Genomic DNA, 15,971 nt, shown 5'->3' on the forward strand with positions numbered 1-15,971 from the left:
TCTGTCCTGCACACATCTCCAGCTCTGTGTAACCCTCGGAAGAAGGGACAGAAGTGTCAGCTCGGCTGCTGTCCAAGGGCAGCAATATTTAATCCCATTTCCAGCCGCGCCGAAGGGCAGATCTCCATCCCTCAGGGAGGCCGGCTGACTGCTCTCGGTTGCTACGCGTGTTTCTGACGGGGTGTTTTTCCCCAGGGATGCTTCGCAGAGGAGCCCAGACCGAGCGGTTTTTATCCCTCTTATAACGCCCCCGGGAGCGCGCTCATTTTAAACTGAGGCGGGGACAGGCGGCCCCGCCCCCAACATGGCGGCCGAAGGGCGGGGCCGGCCGCGCGCTCACCCCGCGTCGCCGGAAGTGACGCGTTCGGGGCCGTGCGCGGCGGCGGCAGCGGCGGGAGGTGCGGGCCGGGGCCGGGGCCGCGGTGCTCGGGGGTTGGGGCTCGGGGCCGGGGCTCGGGGCTCGGCGAGGCGCCCCTTCCCGCCATCCCCGTGGGGTCCGGGGGAGCCCCCGGGTCGAGTGTTCACGGCCTTCCCCGCCGCGAGCCGGAGGCCGCGGCCGGGCGGGCTCAGGCCGGGAGCCGTGCGGTGGGGTCGGTGGGCAGAGCGCCGGCCGCGGCCTGGCCGCTCGCTCGGGCCGGCTGTGGCGGTGAGCTCCCGGCTGCGGCTGTGCGGCCGCTGTGAGACCGCAGGGAATCGGAACAGACCCGGGGGAACCTTTTGGTTATAGGATTTGTGTAAGCACAGCCTTAAGGGACACAATAAAGGTGCGTGTTCCGGCACCGTGTGCAGTCTAAAGTTCTTGATTGTGTTCTGTGTGTTCCAGGTGAAATGGTTTTCATATGCTGAACTCCAGCTTGGATTGCCTCGTGGCTGCACGTTGAGAACTTTGTAAAAAGCAGGAAGTCAAGATGAAGAGCAGGGTGACACAAGTAAATGTAAGTGTTCTTAACCTAAATTGTAGGATCTGATCACTCCCATGTTGCTGGTTAGTTAGTATTCTATTAAATAAAACTTCCTGAATGGAACGGGAGTAATAATATCTGTAACAGACAGCAGCTGTTTGCAAGATAAATACTATTAGGAGTCAGTAAATTACAGCTATTTCTAGCTGCTCCTGCCCTTGCAATCAAAGTCCTGAATAGTATTACTGTAAAATGTTCCAGTAATTGGTCAAAACTGACTGAATGCTGATGGCTCAACAGTAAATGTAAGCATGTGGAGCAATAGAGAAAGATTTTGAAAAATTTAACAACAATCTTAAAAGATGTAGAGACAATAAGTGGCAGTTAATTTGACAACTGTATGTCATACTATGCATGTTAAAACTTTTCTTTTTAATAGCTATACATGCCATTTCTGAGTGGATGGGAGTAATTTTTTGGGAATGCAAGAAGAAAACATTCTGAAATGCTGTGCTTGTAGAGGTACACAGCATTTATAAGGCCAGGTTTGGGACATGTTAGCAGAGCAATGTTGTTATAATGCAGTACCTGAAGTCTGTGGTATGACTCTGCCTGTTTGTCCACAGTTGGAACCTTCATGGGCTTCTTCACTCTTTTTGCCCCAACTTTTCTGACTTGAGTGGCTTTTAGTAGGGATGCTTGAGGGGTACTTTAATACCTTGTGTTTTCCCAATCTGTTGGTGCTCCCTCATCTGTTAAAATAAGCCATTTAGCAAGAGCACACTGTTTGGACACTTTCAGTTAATCATTTTGATGAAAGTGGACAAGTAACAGGTCTAACTTGTCACAAAGAGCTGAATGTTTAGCTGTCACTAAACCTGGTCACAGAGAGCTGAGGGTGACAATTTCTTCAACAGGTAGACCTGCTTTTGCAAGGAGCTGAGATAAATGCCAAACACAGAAACAGCCATAACCTTTTCTTATTTCTGTGAATACTTGTATCTTGGGTTCTGCTTCCCCAGAGACAGATGATAAAGAACCCATGAGAATGGATCATCCTAAAAAGACCTAGTGCCTTCATCCCACTGCTAGATAGGATTTAAATACAGGAACTATTTTATGTTATTCAAAGATTTTTATTACCACTTTCTTGAAAGCTTAGGATACAGGCTGGCATTATATTACTGTGCTGGGGAAAAAAAACCAAGGACTTTTCTTACCGTTGAATGAATTCAGTGATCTGCTCTGTGGTGTAATGATCATTGAAAGGGGTAGCAAACCTTGGTGAGTGTGGGAGTTTCTTGTACTGTCTCTGCTGTCAAAGATAATGTGGCTCTAAAATTAAACAGGTGGGCATAACTTTTATAGGGATGCATGCTGCCAGTGACAATGCAATGCCCTTGTTTTCTGTCATCATCTTGATGCAGGCAACACAATGTTGTAATTTTAGCAATTTGAAATGCACCCTAGGAAAGGCAACATTCTAGCATATGTTATAGTGGCCTTAAAAATACAATTATTGGTTTGCATATATACACACCCCCCCAGTTAAGTTCTTAGAGATAACAGTTGCCCTGCTTTTTCTGGAAAAGGTGTCATTATATTCTGGTCACCCAGAGTTTTAACTGGTTCTTTGGTGGGGCAAGAACTGGTGTGCCAGTTGCTGGAGAGGGTGCTGCTTCAGTGAACAAGCTGAGTGTTGCTGCAGGGAGTTCCATCAAGGTGCATAAGGAAATACTTTTGTTGAGTTTCACACATAATCACTCTGTGGCATCATGAGATTGTAGTTCTGAAAAATCATAAATAATATTTTAAAGGAAGACATGACCCTTGCAATAAAAGTACTCAGGTTACAAATGCTGCTTCTTGATTCTACCAAAGTTGTTTGGAAACATCTTAATGAATGTCTTTGTGTTTGTTGTAGATGCTGTCTCATTCTGATTTTTGTATGACTCCATACTTACACACGTCATGGTTCAGCCCATGGAATTTGGTGTGAGCTGTTTAAGTGTGTATCACTTACACAATCCTGCAAATCTGCCAAGTAAATCAGTGCAACTCAGGTGTTTGTAATGTATGAAACTAGGAATGACTCTTGAGGAATTAAATGGTAGTTAGTAAAAAGGGGGAATGTAAGGAAAAATTGCTCAATAAAGGGAATTTTTAGGAGAGAGGAAAGACACTCTTTAAACTAGAAATGGTGGAATTCTGTTTGTGGTATTGCGTGTGGCACACCAAATTAAAATGGCATCTGAAAGAAGGAAGTAGGAAAGGCAGAGCAGTGGTCCATCTACTGTAGTCTCCAGCAGTAATTAACAGCAGATGCCTTAAAGAGTTTAGGATAGGGCAACTATAAAAGTACTTGCCCATGTACACTCCCACTCTACCTGTTTGCAGCTTCCTGAGCCAGATAAAGTTTTTTGGTAACCCTTGTGGATTTTTCTTCAGTGTTTGTTCGGTGTCTTGAACCTGTGGAAGCATTTGGCATCTGCAGCATCCTGTAGCTGGGTGTCCAGCTGTTCAAATGCTTGTTTCTAGAGAGCCAGGAACCTTTCCTTGTCATACCTGACTGCAGTCAGCTTTGTTGATGGCCCTTCTTGTAAAGGAGTGGGAACTGAGGCATGGTGTGCTTTGATCTGAAGATAGGTGCTCACAGTCATGTTGGGACTTGACTTTTTTTTTCTTTCTCTTTCCCTAAAGCATGGTTCCAGTCATGACAGGAGGGAAAACCACAGTTCCCGACATGAGAGTTTGTCTCCAGAGGACAGGTAAAATGACTGATTCTTGTTTCCTTCAATTCTGTCTATACCTCACATAGTGAGTTAGAGAAGTTAAAAGAAATCATCAGATTATGTTTCTTTTTATATATTACCATAACTAAGTGGTAAAAAGCAAGTATAGATTTAGTAAAACACTTGAGTGATAATGTAACAGCAATTAAATTGATTTGTTTCTAAAGCTTAGTATTTAGTTAAATTATCATGAGACTTGAAAGTGGAAATTACATGCTGGCTTTTTGCTTGAAGTCACATATTGCTGATACCACAGTTGCCATTTTTGGGCAAGATTGCTTCATGCTGTACAGGCAAAATAAGTAGAAGCAAATGAATACATGTGTTCGAGGAAGACAAGGTGCTGAATTTACCACTGATATTTGATGTTATTATTGTTAAACATTTAACTTCAGATTCTAGGAGCTTTCCTTTACAGTGCTTCTTTGATTTTTGATATTTTTTTCCTGATGACAAATTATTGTTAAACTAAACCCTTTTATTGGTGCGACACATATTTTGAAACTCACATTGCAGAATTGGAACATATTGGAATATGAATCCCAATATTATCAGTTAGATGGTGCCTGGGCCAGTCTGACCCTCGCTGCTGGGCCAAAGGCAGCAACTGTGGTGTAAATCACCCCAGAGATACCTTGGCTGCTGGAGATTGCAGCTGGGCACTGAGCAAGTCCAGGCTTGTCAGGAACTCCGTTTACCTCAGGAGAGAGAGCTTCTGGCGATGGTGAAGAGAAAAAGGAGAGGATTCCGCTGGAAGGTTTAATGTCCAGAAGTTTATTCCATGGTTACAGAGGTCTGGACGGGAGCAGCTGCTCCAGCAGAATGAACGAGCACATGGCCTGATCACCTTTTAATCTCCCGGGGCAGGGGGAGGGGAGGTACAGGTGAGCCACCCAACCAGGTGAGGGGGGCTGGGTCTCAGGGGGGGGACGACACCCAGACTGGCCAATGACCCCTGGGCATAGGGGCATCTTTTGAACTTGACCAACCACAGGACACCTCGCTGGAATGTTGAGCCTGATTGACAGGACTAACTCAGCATGGGGGCAAGGGGGAAGGGAGAGAGGTATAGGCACACCTGGGAAAGGGACCGGGAAGCTCAAGACACACCGCAACAGGAACACTTTTGCATTGGTACGTTATATTGCAAGTATATATTAATACCATTGCCCTTCTCAGCCTCTTACTAAAAGTTTTTGTGATGTGGGTTGTGTAGGGATATGGAGCGTGATAGGTCTCGGTCTCGATCTCCCAGGAAGAGGAGATACTCTGATGACAGCAGATATGACGAGGAATATTCAAGACGGGAATACTGTGATGACAGAACTTCAGATGGAAGGTCTGGAGCCCTTTCTTAATCAGTAATGAAATACTTACTTTTAAAGAATAAAATGTGAAAGCTTTTCACATACACTTGGGTGTTTAGTGGGTATTTATTATTTTTCCTTTAGAAGGATGGAGAGGGGGAGAGACAGGCACTATGAGAGATGGGAGGACAGAGACTATGATCGAAGGAAGCAGAGACGGTACTCATCACCTGACCGCAGGAGTCCAGAGAGGTCGACAGGCCAGAGCTCACTTGCTCATGATGAGACCACCTCAAAGAAGAAGAAAGAAGAGGTGGATCCAATCCTCACTCGCACAGGTGGTGCATATATTCCACCTGCCAAGCTCAGGATGATGCAAGAGCAAATCACTGATAAAAATAGGTGAGTTCAAAGTTACATAGTAGGTTTTTTGCTGCAAGCAAAACAGTTAAGGCATTTAGAGAATGCTGGGAAAAATGGGGTCCCTTAAGGGTTGTGATCATTGTTTTGAAGGTATTTTTATCAGAAGAGAGATAAGAGAATTAGATTAAACTGTACCTGCTTCTGCTGCAAAGTGGAAATTGTGAAGTAAAGCAGGATACTAAATGTAGCTAGGATTTTTTTGGAACACCTTACAAAGCAACATACTGGGTTATGCCATATCTTCAGAGAATTACACTTTGGTTTATCATGGTGGTTCAATGATTTTCTAGTGCTTGAATGTAGAATTGTAAACAACTCTTAACATTTATGCAGTGAATATTTTTAATTTATTTTAATGATTAAAGGAAAATGTGAATATATGCTGTATATATAAATTTGCTCAGTGGCACTTCAAATTTATACATTATCAATTTGTGATACTCTGTAATAGCTTGGCATACCAGAGGATGAGTTGGGAAGCCTTGAAGAAGTCGATCAATGGTCTTGTCAACAAAGTGAACGTTTCTAATATAGAAAACATCATTCACGAGCTCCTTCAGGAGAATATTGTTCGGGGAAGGTAAGCCTTGGTATTTGAAAATAATTCTTTTCTGGAGCATGTACACTCTTCATGTGGACACTGTTGTGTGTGCTATTAGTAGTGTATGGGTGTTAGTCCGATCTTAGTGTTAACCTTAGGCCATATTGTCCTATTCAGAATATTCCCTTACTTGGGAAAAGGATTGTATGCTTGGTGGAATAGAAGAGTGCAAAGGATGGTGTATATTTCCTTTTCTTAAGGTTTTCCCTGTGCATTTTACTTGAATGACTTGTAATTTATAGTTGTCGTTGTCTATTTTGCTTGTAATGCTTCATTTTTTATTTTTTGGGGTGACAAATAATATTTTAGCCACTATTTAACAAAAAAAGTTTTACTGCAGTTACCTGTTGGTGTTGTTTATTGATGCATTGTAAAGAAAAGACCATTATGCTGTTGTAGCTTGGTAGATCCAAAAATAATTTTTGTGCACTAGTATGAAATGAGTTCTATTCCACTTGTCAATGCCAAAGTAAGTAGGAATAAGGTCTCTATGCACTTTGTATTTCTTGCTCTGTAAGAGGTTTTTTTAGGATTTCAGTAGGCCACAGGGAAGGTAGATTTGGATATCAGTGTGTACTTTGAAGATTCCATATTTGGAGGTTTGTTTTGTTTTTATCCTCACCCACATGTAGTTGAGTAATACAGCAAAAGTCAAATTCTGTGTGCTTCTAACCATTACAGAAAGCAAAATTGAGAGGAGGGGAAGTAAGTCACAGATGCTTCTCAGACTTTCTTGATAATAAATGTAAAAGAGACCATTTGAATAATAAAAGAACTATTGCCTCATGAAGCCTTTGTTTACATTCATTTAATCTCTAAGTAGTATTTTATAATCAGTCAAAAGTTCAGATTAAAAAAGGGATAATTGCAGGATACAAGATGGCTTTCTGCATGCTTAGCATTTTTAAATCTGTCTGTAATATGAACAATATTTAGTGAAAGATTAGGTAACAGTTTAAGAACTTTTCAGAAAGATTTGTGCAACACATTTTGCAAAATTCCAATTGTGGCATGAAAAACCATGGTTTGAAAAGCATCATCTGGTTTCTTCCAGCTATTCCAACTGCACAACACTATTTCATGTGGTGAGTACTGAATAAAAACATTACATGCTTTATTACCAGGAAGGTCTTTAAAACTTGCTTTTTTTTCCAGGGGATTGCTGTCTAGATCCATTTTGCAAGCTCAGAGTGCCTCTCCGATTTTTACTCACGTTTATGCAGCTCTTGTGGCAATCATCAATTCCAAGTTTCCGAATATTGGTGAATTGATCCTCAAGAGGCTGATACTGAATTTTCGTAAAGGGTATCGCAGAAATGACAAGGTATGTAAAATGTGAAGGAGCAATGTGCTGAAATGTGGAATTCTGCACTTTAACTGTGTCAAGTGTGTTCAAAGGAGCACAGCCAAGATGTGGGTCAAGACCAGTCAATAGGACATTTAGTAGTATTAGAGTATCATGAAACTGGATTGATACTGTGATAGTTTGGGGTTTTTTGATTTGGGCAGAGGTGTTTAATTCTAATTTTTTATGTTTGAGTGTACAGTCCTAATTGTGAACAGCTACCAGTATCCTCAAATAGTTTCATGACTCTAATTTGTTTGTGAGATGCATTTATCTATAGTATGTCTGGGTTAGGAATTTTTTCTTCTGTATGTTAAAATTTCCTGGTTTATTTCTTTTGCAGCAACTCTGTCTAACATCTTCGAAATTTGTTGCACATTTGATGAATCAGAATGTGGTATGTTTCTTTGTTTCTACTCAATCCAAACCCTATATGGCTAATTTTTAGTTTAAGACAGCAGTACCCTAAGTGAAGGTTCTCTGTCTGTTTTGAATGTTGCTGAACGCTTGAGTGTGGTCCCTGCTTTAAGTTGTTAAAACCTGTTTATAAAAGATACTGGTAATTGCTTATGCAGTTATCACTCCTTATCACTGCACTTCTGCTCCAGAGCTTCCCAAGATTTCATGTGTGTGTTTGGGCTAGTATTCAGGCATGTCTCTATGCAAAGCAAGGATTATTTGGGGCTCTCTCCCACAGATCTTAAACAGAATTTTCTTGCAACGTGTGTTAGCAGAAGTAGACTCAGTTGCATCTAAATCAAATTTATATCCAGCTCTGTTCCACTTGTTTATGTGTCAGAAATCAGGATGCTCTGATTTAAATCATGTCAGGAAGCAGTGTCTCAGGAATGTGTTGGGAATGTTCAGCATTTTGCTAAAGAGGAAATTAATCTGAGATGGGTGATTTGCTTATATGCCTGGTCCTGGAAGATCTTATTTAATTATAGATACAATGCTCTTAGAGCTGTAATGCAAGTGCTGGTTTGTTTCCTTCTTGGAAATGCATTCTGTTAATTTTTTAATGGCAAAATAGCTTGTACATTGCTAGCTTGTTCACTTCAATAGAACAGTCACATTCACTAGAAAATTGGTGGAAATAATGATGGTAAAACTGGATTTGAAATTTTGACTTCCTCTAAATCAGCTTTGCCCCACTACTGCTGCCGTGTGTGATTAAACTGCTGTGTTGTGGCATCCTCAAAGGCTGGACAGGTCTGTCCAGTAAATGACTGTGGTGATAGTGTAATATTTTGCATTCTAATTCTTTGCTGATACTTCTTGCACAGGCTCACGAGGTTTTATGTTTGGAAATGCTCACTTTGCTGCTGGAAAGGCCTACTGATGACAGTATTGAAGTAGCAATTGGATTTATTAAAGAGAGCGGGCTCAAATTAACAGAAGTTTCTCCTAGAGGCATTAATGGTAAGTACAGTTATCCAAAAGCTATCTTGGCACTGGTATTAGTAAATACCTTTCATGTTTACATTTCTCTCTTCTCCAAAGCAATCTTTGATCGTCTTCGACACATTCTGCACGAATCCAAAATCGATATGCGCGTTCAGTACATGATAGAAGTCATGTTTGCTGTACGCAAGGATGGCTTCAAGGATCATCCAATCATTCCAGAGGGATTAGATCTCGTGGAAGAGGAGGATCAGTTTACTCATATGTTGCCATTGGAAGATGACTACAACCCAGAGGATGTTCTTAGTAAGTTAGAAATGAAAGATAATTCCTTAACTGCATTCCCCAAGAAAATAAATTCAAGGTTAAATGTGAATAGTTTTCTTCAATTTGTGTTTTAAATAAAGATTCTCTTTTATTCTAAAGATGTTTTCAAGATGGATCCGAACTTCATAGAAAATGAAGAGAAATACAAAATGTTGAAGAAAGGTAGGGGCATTTGTGTGTATGCACAACCATTACCTATGGCATTTGCTTATTCAGCTGTTGCTGCCAACATTTATTTAACCGTGGGTGATATTTCTGTTCTATACAACTCATTCAGTTCACACATCTTTCCTTTGTGTTTGTGCTCCTCAGTGTTGTTTCTCCATCTGTGTTTCCATTGAGTTATGTTAAATCTGCTTTTTGGCCTCTTCCACGTTCTGTACCTGAGACATCCTTTCACTCTTCAGGGGTGGGATCAGGGGGGTTTTTGTAATGAAAATACTGTGATCTGTGTTCCATTAATCTGGGATGCTGCTCTTTCAGAAATTCTTGATGAAGGTGACACTGAATCTGAAGGAAATCAAGAAGCTGGAAGTAGTGAAGAAGATGAAGACGACGATGAAGAGGAGGATGAGGATGGTAAGTGTATGACTGGCACCTTACAAGAAATTGATTGAATGTAGATAAACAAGAAAGAAGAGCCCAAATTCTTAGATGTTTTGCAAAACTGAGATGCTCGAATGTTAAGCAGTGTTTTCCTCTTCAGTTATTCTCAGATCTAAGTGTATACTAGCAAACAATATAAAAGTTTGAAAGGAAGCATTCAGCACATGCAGACAAGGAAAAGCAGCTTTGCCACATTATTGTTGACAGTATCAGTTTGAGATACCAATGATTTTCTTGATGGTATCCTTGGAGAAAAGCCTTGCAAATGTAAGACATGAAAAAGAGCAAAATGAAAACTCTTGCTTAAACTTTTCCATGCTCAATCATATTTTTAAGTAACTTTCAAAATTAGGATGGATTTTCTTACAACTGTATCTACATCCTCCATATCTCACTTTAGTGGAGACAAAACTTACTCATTTTCAAAGAATGTATTCAATTCCCAGGAAAATACATTGATGGATAAGCATAACTGAAATTTTTGTGCAGACTACATGAGTAATAGAAAAGCCAGTCAAGTATTGTTCCTGTACAATACCAGGAATGGATTTCCTTACTGATTTGGTGGAATATTTCACAGAATAGCAGAGCTCCCAGGTTCATGAAAAGTATGAACATTCCTGTAATCTCTCATTTTTTATGTTTTTACCAAACTTTAAAAGACTGAAGGAATAGTGAGTATTTTACAAATTGAAGTGTTCCCAGAGTAGTTTGGTTCAGAATGGATTTTTCTACACTTGCTCCAGGACTTTGCAGAATGCTGTAATGTGGATCCTGCAATTAACAGGAACTAAGAGTTACCTGTTAAAATGAGAAATGCTGCATAAAGCATTGTATGCCTAAGTTATGCAGGAAATGGATTGCTAATAATATTGACAAGACGTGTTAAACCTAGAGGTTGCAGTGACTAAGAAACATTAAATGTCTTTAAAAGAATTACCCTTTTAAAACTGTCTCTAACTATTTACATCTGTTACAGATGAAGCAAATACTGGGGTTTTTTTATCTATAAAAATAAACATAAAAAAAATACATAAACCTGCAAACAGTCCTAAGTACTTCTATACTTCTAGAAAAATAGTGTGCTACAGACTCAGTAAATGGTGAATAGAGCTGTCCTAAATAATTACTACATGTGTCTTCCTTAATGGTTTGCTCTTTACAAACCCATGTTTTTCTCTTCCAGGTCAGAAAGTTACTGTCCATGACAAAACAGAAATTAACCTGGTCTCCTTCCGTCGTACAATTTATCTGGCTATTCAGTCAAGGTAAATATAAATTATATACCTAGGAGTGCAGTTCTTCTGAAGTCAGTGAACTTTAATTCTTTCTTTAAAAATCCTGTCTTAAAGTGCAATTTAAAAGAAAAAAAAAAGTAGGGAAGTGGTCTTTAGGGAGCCTGACCTGACTGTGTAAAGCAAACTGTTTTCCAGATTCTCATTCTAAGATGAATCTTGTTTATTTAAAAATGTTTGGGTAGTGGACTGGGACTATTGCTGTAATGAGAACTTTCTGAGTGAACAGAAGTCAGTGATCTTCAAATTTAACAGCATCTTGGGAATTTATGAAAAAAATTTGAGACATGCTTAAAAATTCTGTAGTTTGTCCCCACTTCTGAGATGGAGTTCTTTTGCCATCTGCATTGTTTGGAAAATAAGTATACAGTTACCAGCCGTGAAGTATAGTCTGCTTGTGGTAATCTTGAGAATGAACTCTGCTTGCAATTTGTGGCACAAATATTCCAAACCTGCTGATTGTAGCTTCTGTGTCACCAGGCTGAAAGATTGATATCTTGCAGCCCATAATACTCTGCAGGTCTGATGCTGCATGACAAGTGCAAAAATGTAGTTGTGGTGTTGATCATTAGATATATGAATTAATTAATACTATCCTGAGGGTATCAAAGGCTCTCACATTTCTCAAAGTTACTGTTCAATACTTTCTTGTCATACTCAAACTTGTTCATCTGATATGTGGGGGGAGGATGTACCCAGTGGTAGCTAAAGGCTTTCAGAACAGGAGTGCACAGAGAAGACTGTGGTATATATTGCTTTTGGAGCTGGTCTGAAGTGCTTACATTTCAGTGTGTTTCAAAATGTGCAAAACAAGCTCCCATTTTTCTGTTTTGTTAAGTTTTGTAAGATAATGTGATAGTAATAATGACTTGGATCATCTGGTTTTTCAGATTGCCTGCAAATGTAATCACTTTGGATTAATTTTCAGATAGAAACTCATGAAATACAAAATATTTATTAAAAGAGCACAACAGCAAAAAATTCTTAGCAAATCAAAAAGCTGACATACTTTACTTCAAAACAGTTGAGGATTTAGCACCAATTATGATTCTTAATATAGTTTTGGAATGTTTTTAGTATAGCGTATATTGCACAGATAATAAGTGCTTTTTTTTATTCAGCTTAGACTTTGAAGAATGTGCTCACAAACTGCTGAAGATGGACTTCCCTGAAAGTCAGACTGTAAGCCTTTACTCTTCCTCTTGTTACTAACATTATAGAGATACAGTACTATGGTAGTACCTAAAAACCTTGCTCACGTTCCACGACCTAGTTTGTATAGCAGGCAGATGAATGAGAGTCATTCCTTACAGCTGTTGTTCCTCAAAATTTTTTCCACAACCTTTAGAGCAAATAGACTGACACACATTTCATAAGCAATTTGTCTTATGCATGTGCTCCTTTCTGTCAAGCCACACAAATGTTTGCTCATAGCCTTTTAAAAAGATCTGTTGTTTGGACTGGTGAAAGTTCTGTCCTATGACATGAATACAGCACCATGACAGGGTTCTGTCTCTGAAAGGACTCTGGGTTGAAGATAATATTTGCAGGCAGCTGTAGACTTTATCAGTGGGGCTTGAAATTTAGCACAGTGCTATGAGTGTGCTGTTTTGGTGCTTTTGCAGTAAGCATATTGAATTAAAGCAGTTTTGAGTGATTGCTTGGCTGTAATTTTGAAGATCATGAGACTAAAGCTGGTTTGTCCTCAGACTCTGTAAGATCCATGTAATTGCTGTATTTTCAAGTAATGGAAACTGTTCTTCATCCAGTACTTTTGTTCGATATTGGTAGAATGTAAATACACATCTAATTTTCCAAGCAGCTTTTCAGACAGCTATAAGCTGTCATCATAGGAGTTGCACTTGGGTGGGCTTTTTAACTTCTTGTGGCTTTAATTATCAGTTTTATTTGACTTAGTGTGTGTAATAAGTAACTTTAGTATAATACTAACTAATAAGGGGAGATCTGGGCTATGCTTAGGTGTTCTTTGAGAACTTGTTTACCTATAATTTTTTTCAATTCCTACACTGTTGCTTGTTTCTAAGCAATTTACATGGAAGTAAACCAAGAACTGAGATTGTGATTTTTTTTTAAATCTGGTTCTCTAATTCTGTGCATGAAATGCAATATTAAGCATGCATAAGATTATAATTCTCAGTGAAGTATACATAACCTGAAAAACTCTAAAGAGAAAAAAAATCCTGTTGCCCAGCAAATCAATTCAGCTATAAAGAATAAAGCAAGCAATTAGAATATATGTACTAGACCATACAACAGAGTTATAATGCATAACACTACTTGCTTATAGTGAGAACTACTTAATCCTTAGGATTTAATACCATGGCAGTCTCTGTCAGCTCCTAACTTCTGTGAGCAAAAGCTGATCAGAAGAGATAAGGGAAGGAAAAAGAAAAACTCAACCATTAGTATGAACCACAATTCAGTACTAGTTGTAGGAATTGCTACAATTCAAGATTGAAAACTGTTGTAAAACTGCGTGCTCTTATCACATGAGGCTTCTACTTTGTACTGATTACTTCTTTTCCTTAAGAGTCCTAAATACTCTTCACCGCATTTAATCAAGGATATGAGAGCTTTGACTTGCTCATTGTATAGAATTAAGGTCCTTTATGGGAACAAAAATCTTAAAAAAAAGGAAGTTCATTTCCTGATCATTGTGAGAGCAGAAAGAATAAGCAGATGTAGGCAGTAAAATTATTCAGGGGTTTCCAGGACTTGAGTCTGTACATGTGGATTAAAAAAACTGAATACATTCAGCAGGAAATTTGTTTAAATTAGCTGCCAAATTTTAAGATAGAAAAGTCACCTTTTATTCATTCAAGCTACTCTTCAGACTGAAGCCTTTATTGAATTAATTCCCTCTGCCTTCATTAAAAAACAAGCTATTATTGAGTTTGCAGATGACACCAAGTTGGGCAGAAGTGTTGATCTGCAGGAGAGCAGGAAGGCAGAGGGATCTGGACAGGCTGGGTCACTGGGCTGAGGCCATTGGTGTGATGTTCCATGAGGCAAAATGCTGAGTCCTGCCCTTGAGTCACAGCAGCCCCAGGAAGAGTGGCTGGAAAACTGCCCAGCAGCAGGAAGGGACCTGGAGGTGCTGGTTGGCAGCAGATGAGCATGATCCAGCAGTGCCCAGGTGACCAAGAAGGCCGGTGGCATCCTGGCCTGGATCAGGAATAGTGTGGCCAGCAGGACAGGGGCAGTGGCTGTCCCTCTGTACTCAGGACTGAGGCCACACCTGGAGTGCAGTGTGGGGCTGAGGGAGCTGGGCTTGTTCAGTCTGGAGAAGAGGTGGCTCAAAGGGGACCTTATCACTCTGCAAGTACCCAAAAGGAGGATGTAGCCAGTGGAGGTTGGTCCTTTCTCAGAGATAACAAGTGACAGCACCAGAGGAATTGGCCTCATGTTGCACCAGGTGAGGTTTAAATTAAATACTGGAAACAGTTTATTGACTGAAAGGGTGATCAGTTGTTGAAACAGGTTGCCCAGGGAAGTGGTGGAATGAGCATCCCTGGAAGTGTTCAAAAGATATGTGAGTATGGTTTAGTGGTGAACACAGTGGCATTGGGTTTATGGTTGGACTTGATCTTATTATTTTAGCCATAAAGCACTTCTTTCTTTTTTGGTCTACTTTACTGAAAGGTCCAGCAATCTGTACTGCAGGATGTTGCATCTTCTTCGCACTTTCTGATTAAAACCTTTAAACTGTGTTGAAACTGTCTTGAGAAATTCCTGGAATGTTTGCAGGGCTCTTGGGTGAACCTGCAAACTTTATTTATGCTCATTCTCTGTTTCAACTCCTACTACAAATGGCAGTCTTCATGAGAAGCAGGAGCTAGAGCATTTAGCTAAAATATTCCTTAAAAATCACGTACAACTTAAGATTTTCATTGCAAAATTTTTATTTAAATCGAGTCTGATTTTACAGTAATGTTTTGCTTTTCTTCTGAAAGACTTTACTTCATAAAGCAATATGTATTGAATTTTGTCATAAAGACTGTTTTCCACAAGCTTTGAGTAGTAAATTTTCAATTAAATACAATCAAAAAACTAATCAGAATATCTGAAACCTAAAGACAGATGCAAACAACAGGTTTGAGACTAATACAGTCTTAATGACCATCTTTCTGGGTAACTCTTCCAGAAATCTTCATGTGTAGAAACTTTTGGTAGGATTTATCAGGGTTGAGTTCAGAAATACATTAGCAGTTTTTACCAGTGGTTGAAGTATCAGATCATCGTGTCACATTAACTGCTGTGCAACACAAGTTGTTTGTCTGTTTAATACCAGTAATGGATCTATCACACAGCTCTGACTCACGGAAAGAGGATTAAGGTTCAGATGGATAATCTGTGGACTGGAACAACATAATACTGCTTTTTGGCATTGCAGTTTAGGACCAGCTGCTGAGGAGGGGTGTCAGCAGTCCTGGAAAACATTTAAAGTGTTATTTCACTTCTAAGTAAATTTACTAGGAGTGGGTTTGCTTTTATTCATGTTATTTAGACCCAGATGAAGCCTGCAGACCAAAAGTGAAATAGCTTTGCTGTCTGTACTACAGTTTGTGCAAAGCTGTTCTAAACAAGCCTTGCAATTGCTTCTTTAGGCATATGTTCAGTCTTGGCAGAGCTCACTGTTTTACTTTTTTAAAAAATACTGTTATTATCTCTGTTAAAGCTGTGTTAATCCCATGTATTACCAAAGAGGAAAATTTAAATAAATTAAAACTGTAGTTAGAGGAGTGTGGTATTACCAGTTCTTCTGGCTTCTGAACTATGGGGAAAAGCAATCAAACAAGCCTGGCCTAAATGCAGACAACTAAAAAAAATTAAACCGACCATACATTGTTCTTGCTCTTTGAAAATGTGCCTAAAATGGGTCAGCTTTTAGGCTTTTCTTCTTTCTTGGTTTGTGATAAGAATTAAGCTTGTATACAGAAATGTTGCT

General features: G+C 39.7%; 1 protein-coding gene across 1 annotated transcript in view; it reads left to right on the forward strand.

The window, feature by feature from the left end:
- Positions 1-809: 809 nt before the first annotated feature.
- CWC22 (CWC22 spliceosome associated protein homolog) overlaps positions 810-15,971 on the forward strand; it is a 28,762-nt gene continuing 13,600 nt past the window's right edge. Inside the window, exons 1-13 of the mRNA XM_054278373.1 lie at positions 810-935; positions 3,603-3,670; positions 4,911-5,033; positions 5,146-5,403; positions 5,876-6,004; positions 7,181-7,349; positions 7,714-7,767; positions 8,657-8,792; positions 8,874-9,080; positions 9,201-9,263; positions 9,585-9,680; positions 10,894-10,975; positions 12,124-12,184. Of these exons, the coding sequence (XP_054134348.1) occupies positions 909-935; positions 3,603-3,670; positions 4,911-5,033; positions 5,146-5,403; positions 5,876-6,004; positions 7,181-7,349; positions 7,714-7,767; positions 8,657-8,792; positions 8,874-9,080; positions 9,201-9,263; positions 9,585-9,680; positions 10,894-10,975; positions 12,124-12,184 (1,473 nt within the window). The 5' untranslated portion in view covers positions 810-908. The remainder of the gene's footprint in view (positions 936-3,602; positions 3,671-4,910; positions 5,034-5,145; positions 5,404-5,875; positions 6,005-7,180; positions 7,350-7,713; positions 7,768-8,656; positions 8,793-8,873; positions 9,081-9,200; positions 9,264-9,584; positions 9,681-10,893; positions 10,976-12,123; positions 12,185-15,971) is intronic.

The sequence above is a fragment of the Melozone crissalis genome, unplaced genomic scaffold (genome assembly GCF_028551555.1).
Source record: "Melozone crissalis strain CALT ecotype California unplaced genomic scaffold, PUWL_Pcris_2 ptg000023l_1, whole genome shotgun sequence".
Classification (NCBI taxonomy): Eukaryota; Metazoa; Chordata; class Aves; order Passeriformes; family Passerellidae; genus Melozone; species Melozone crissalis.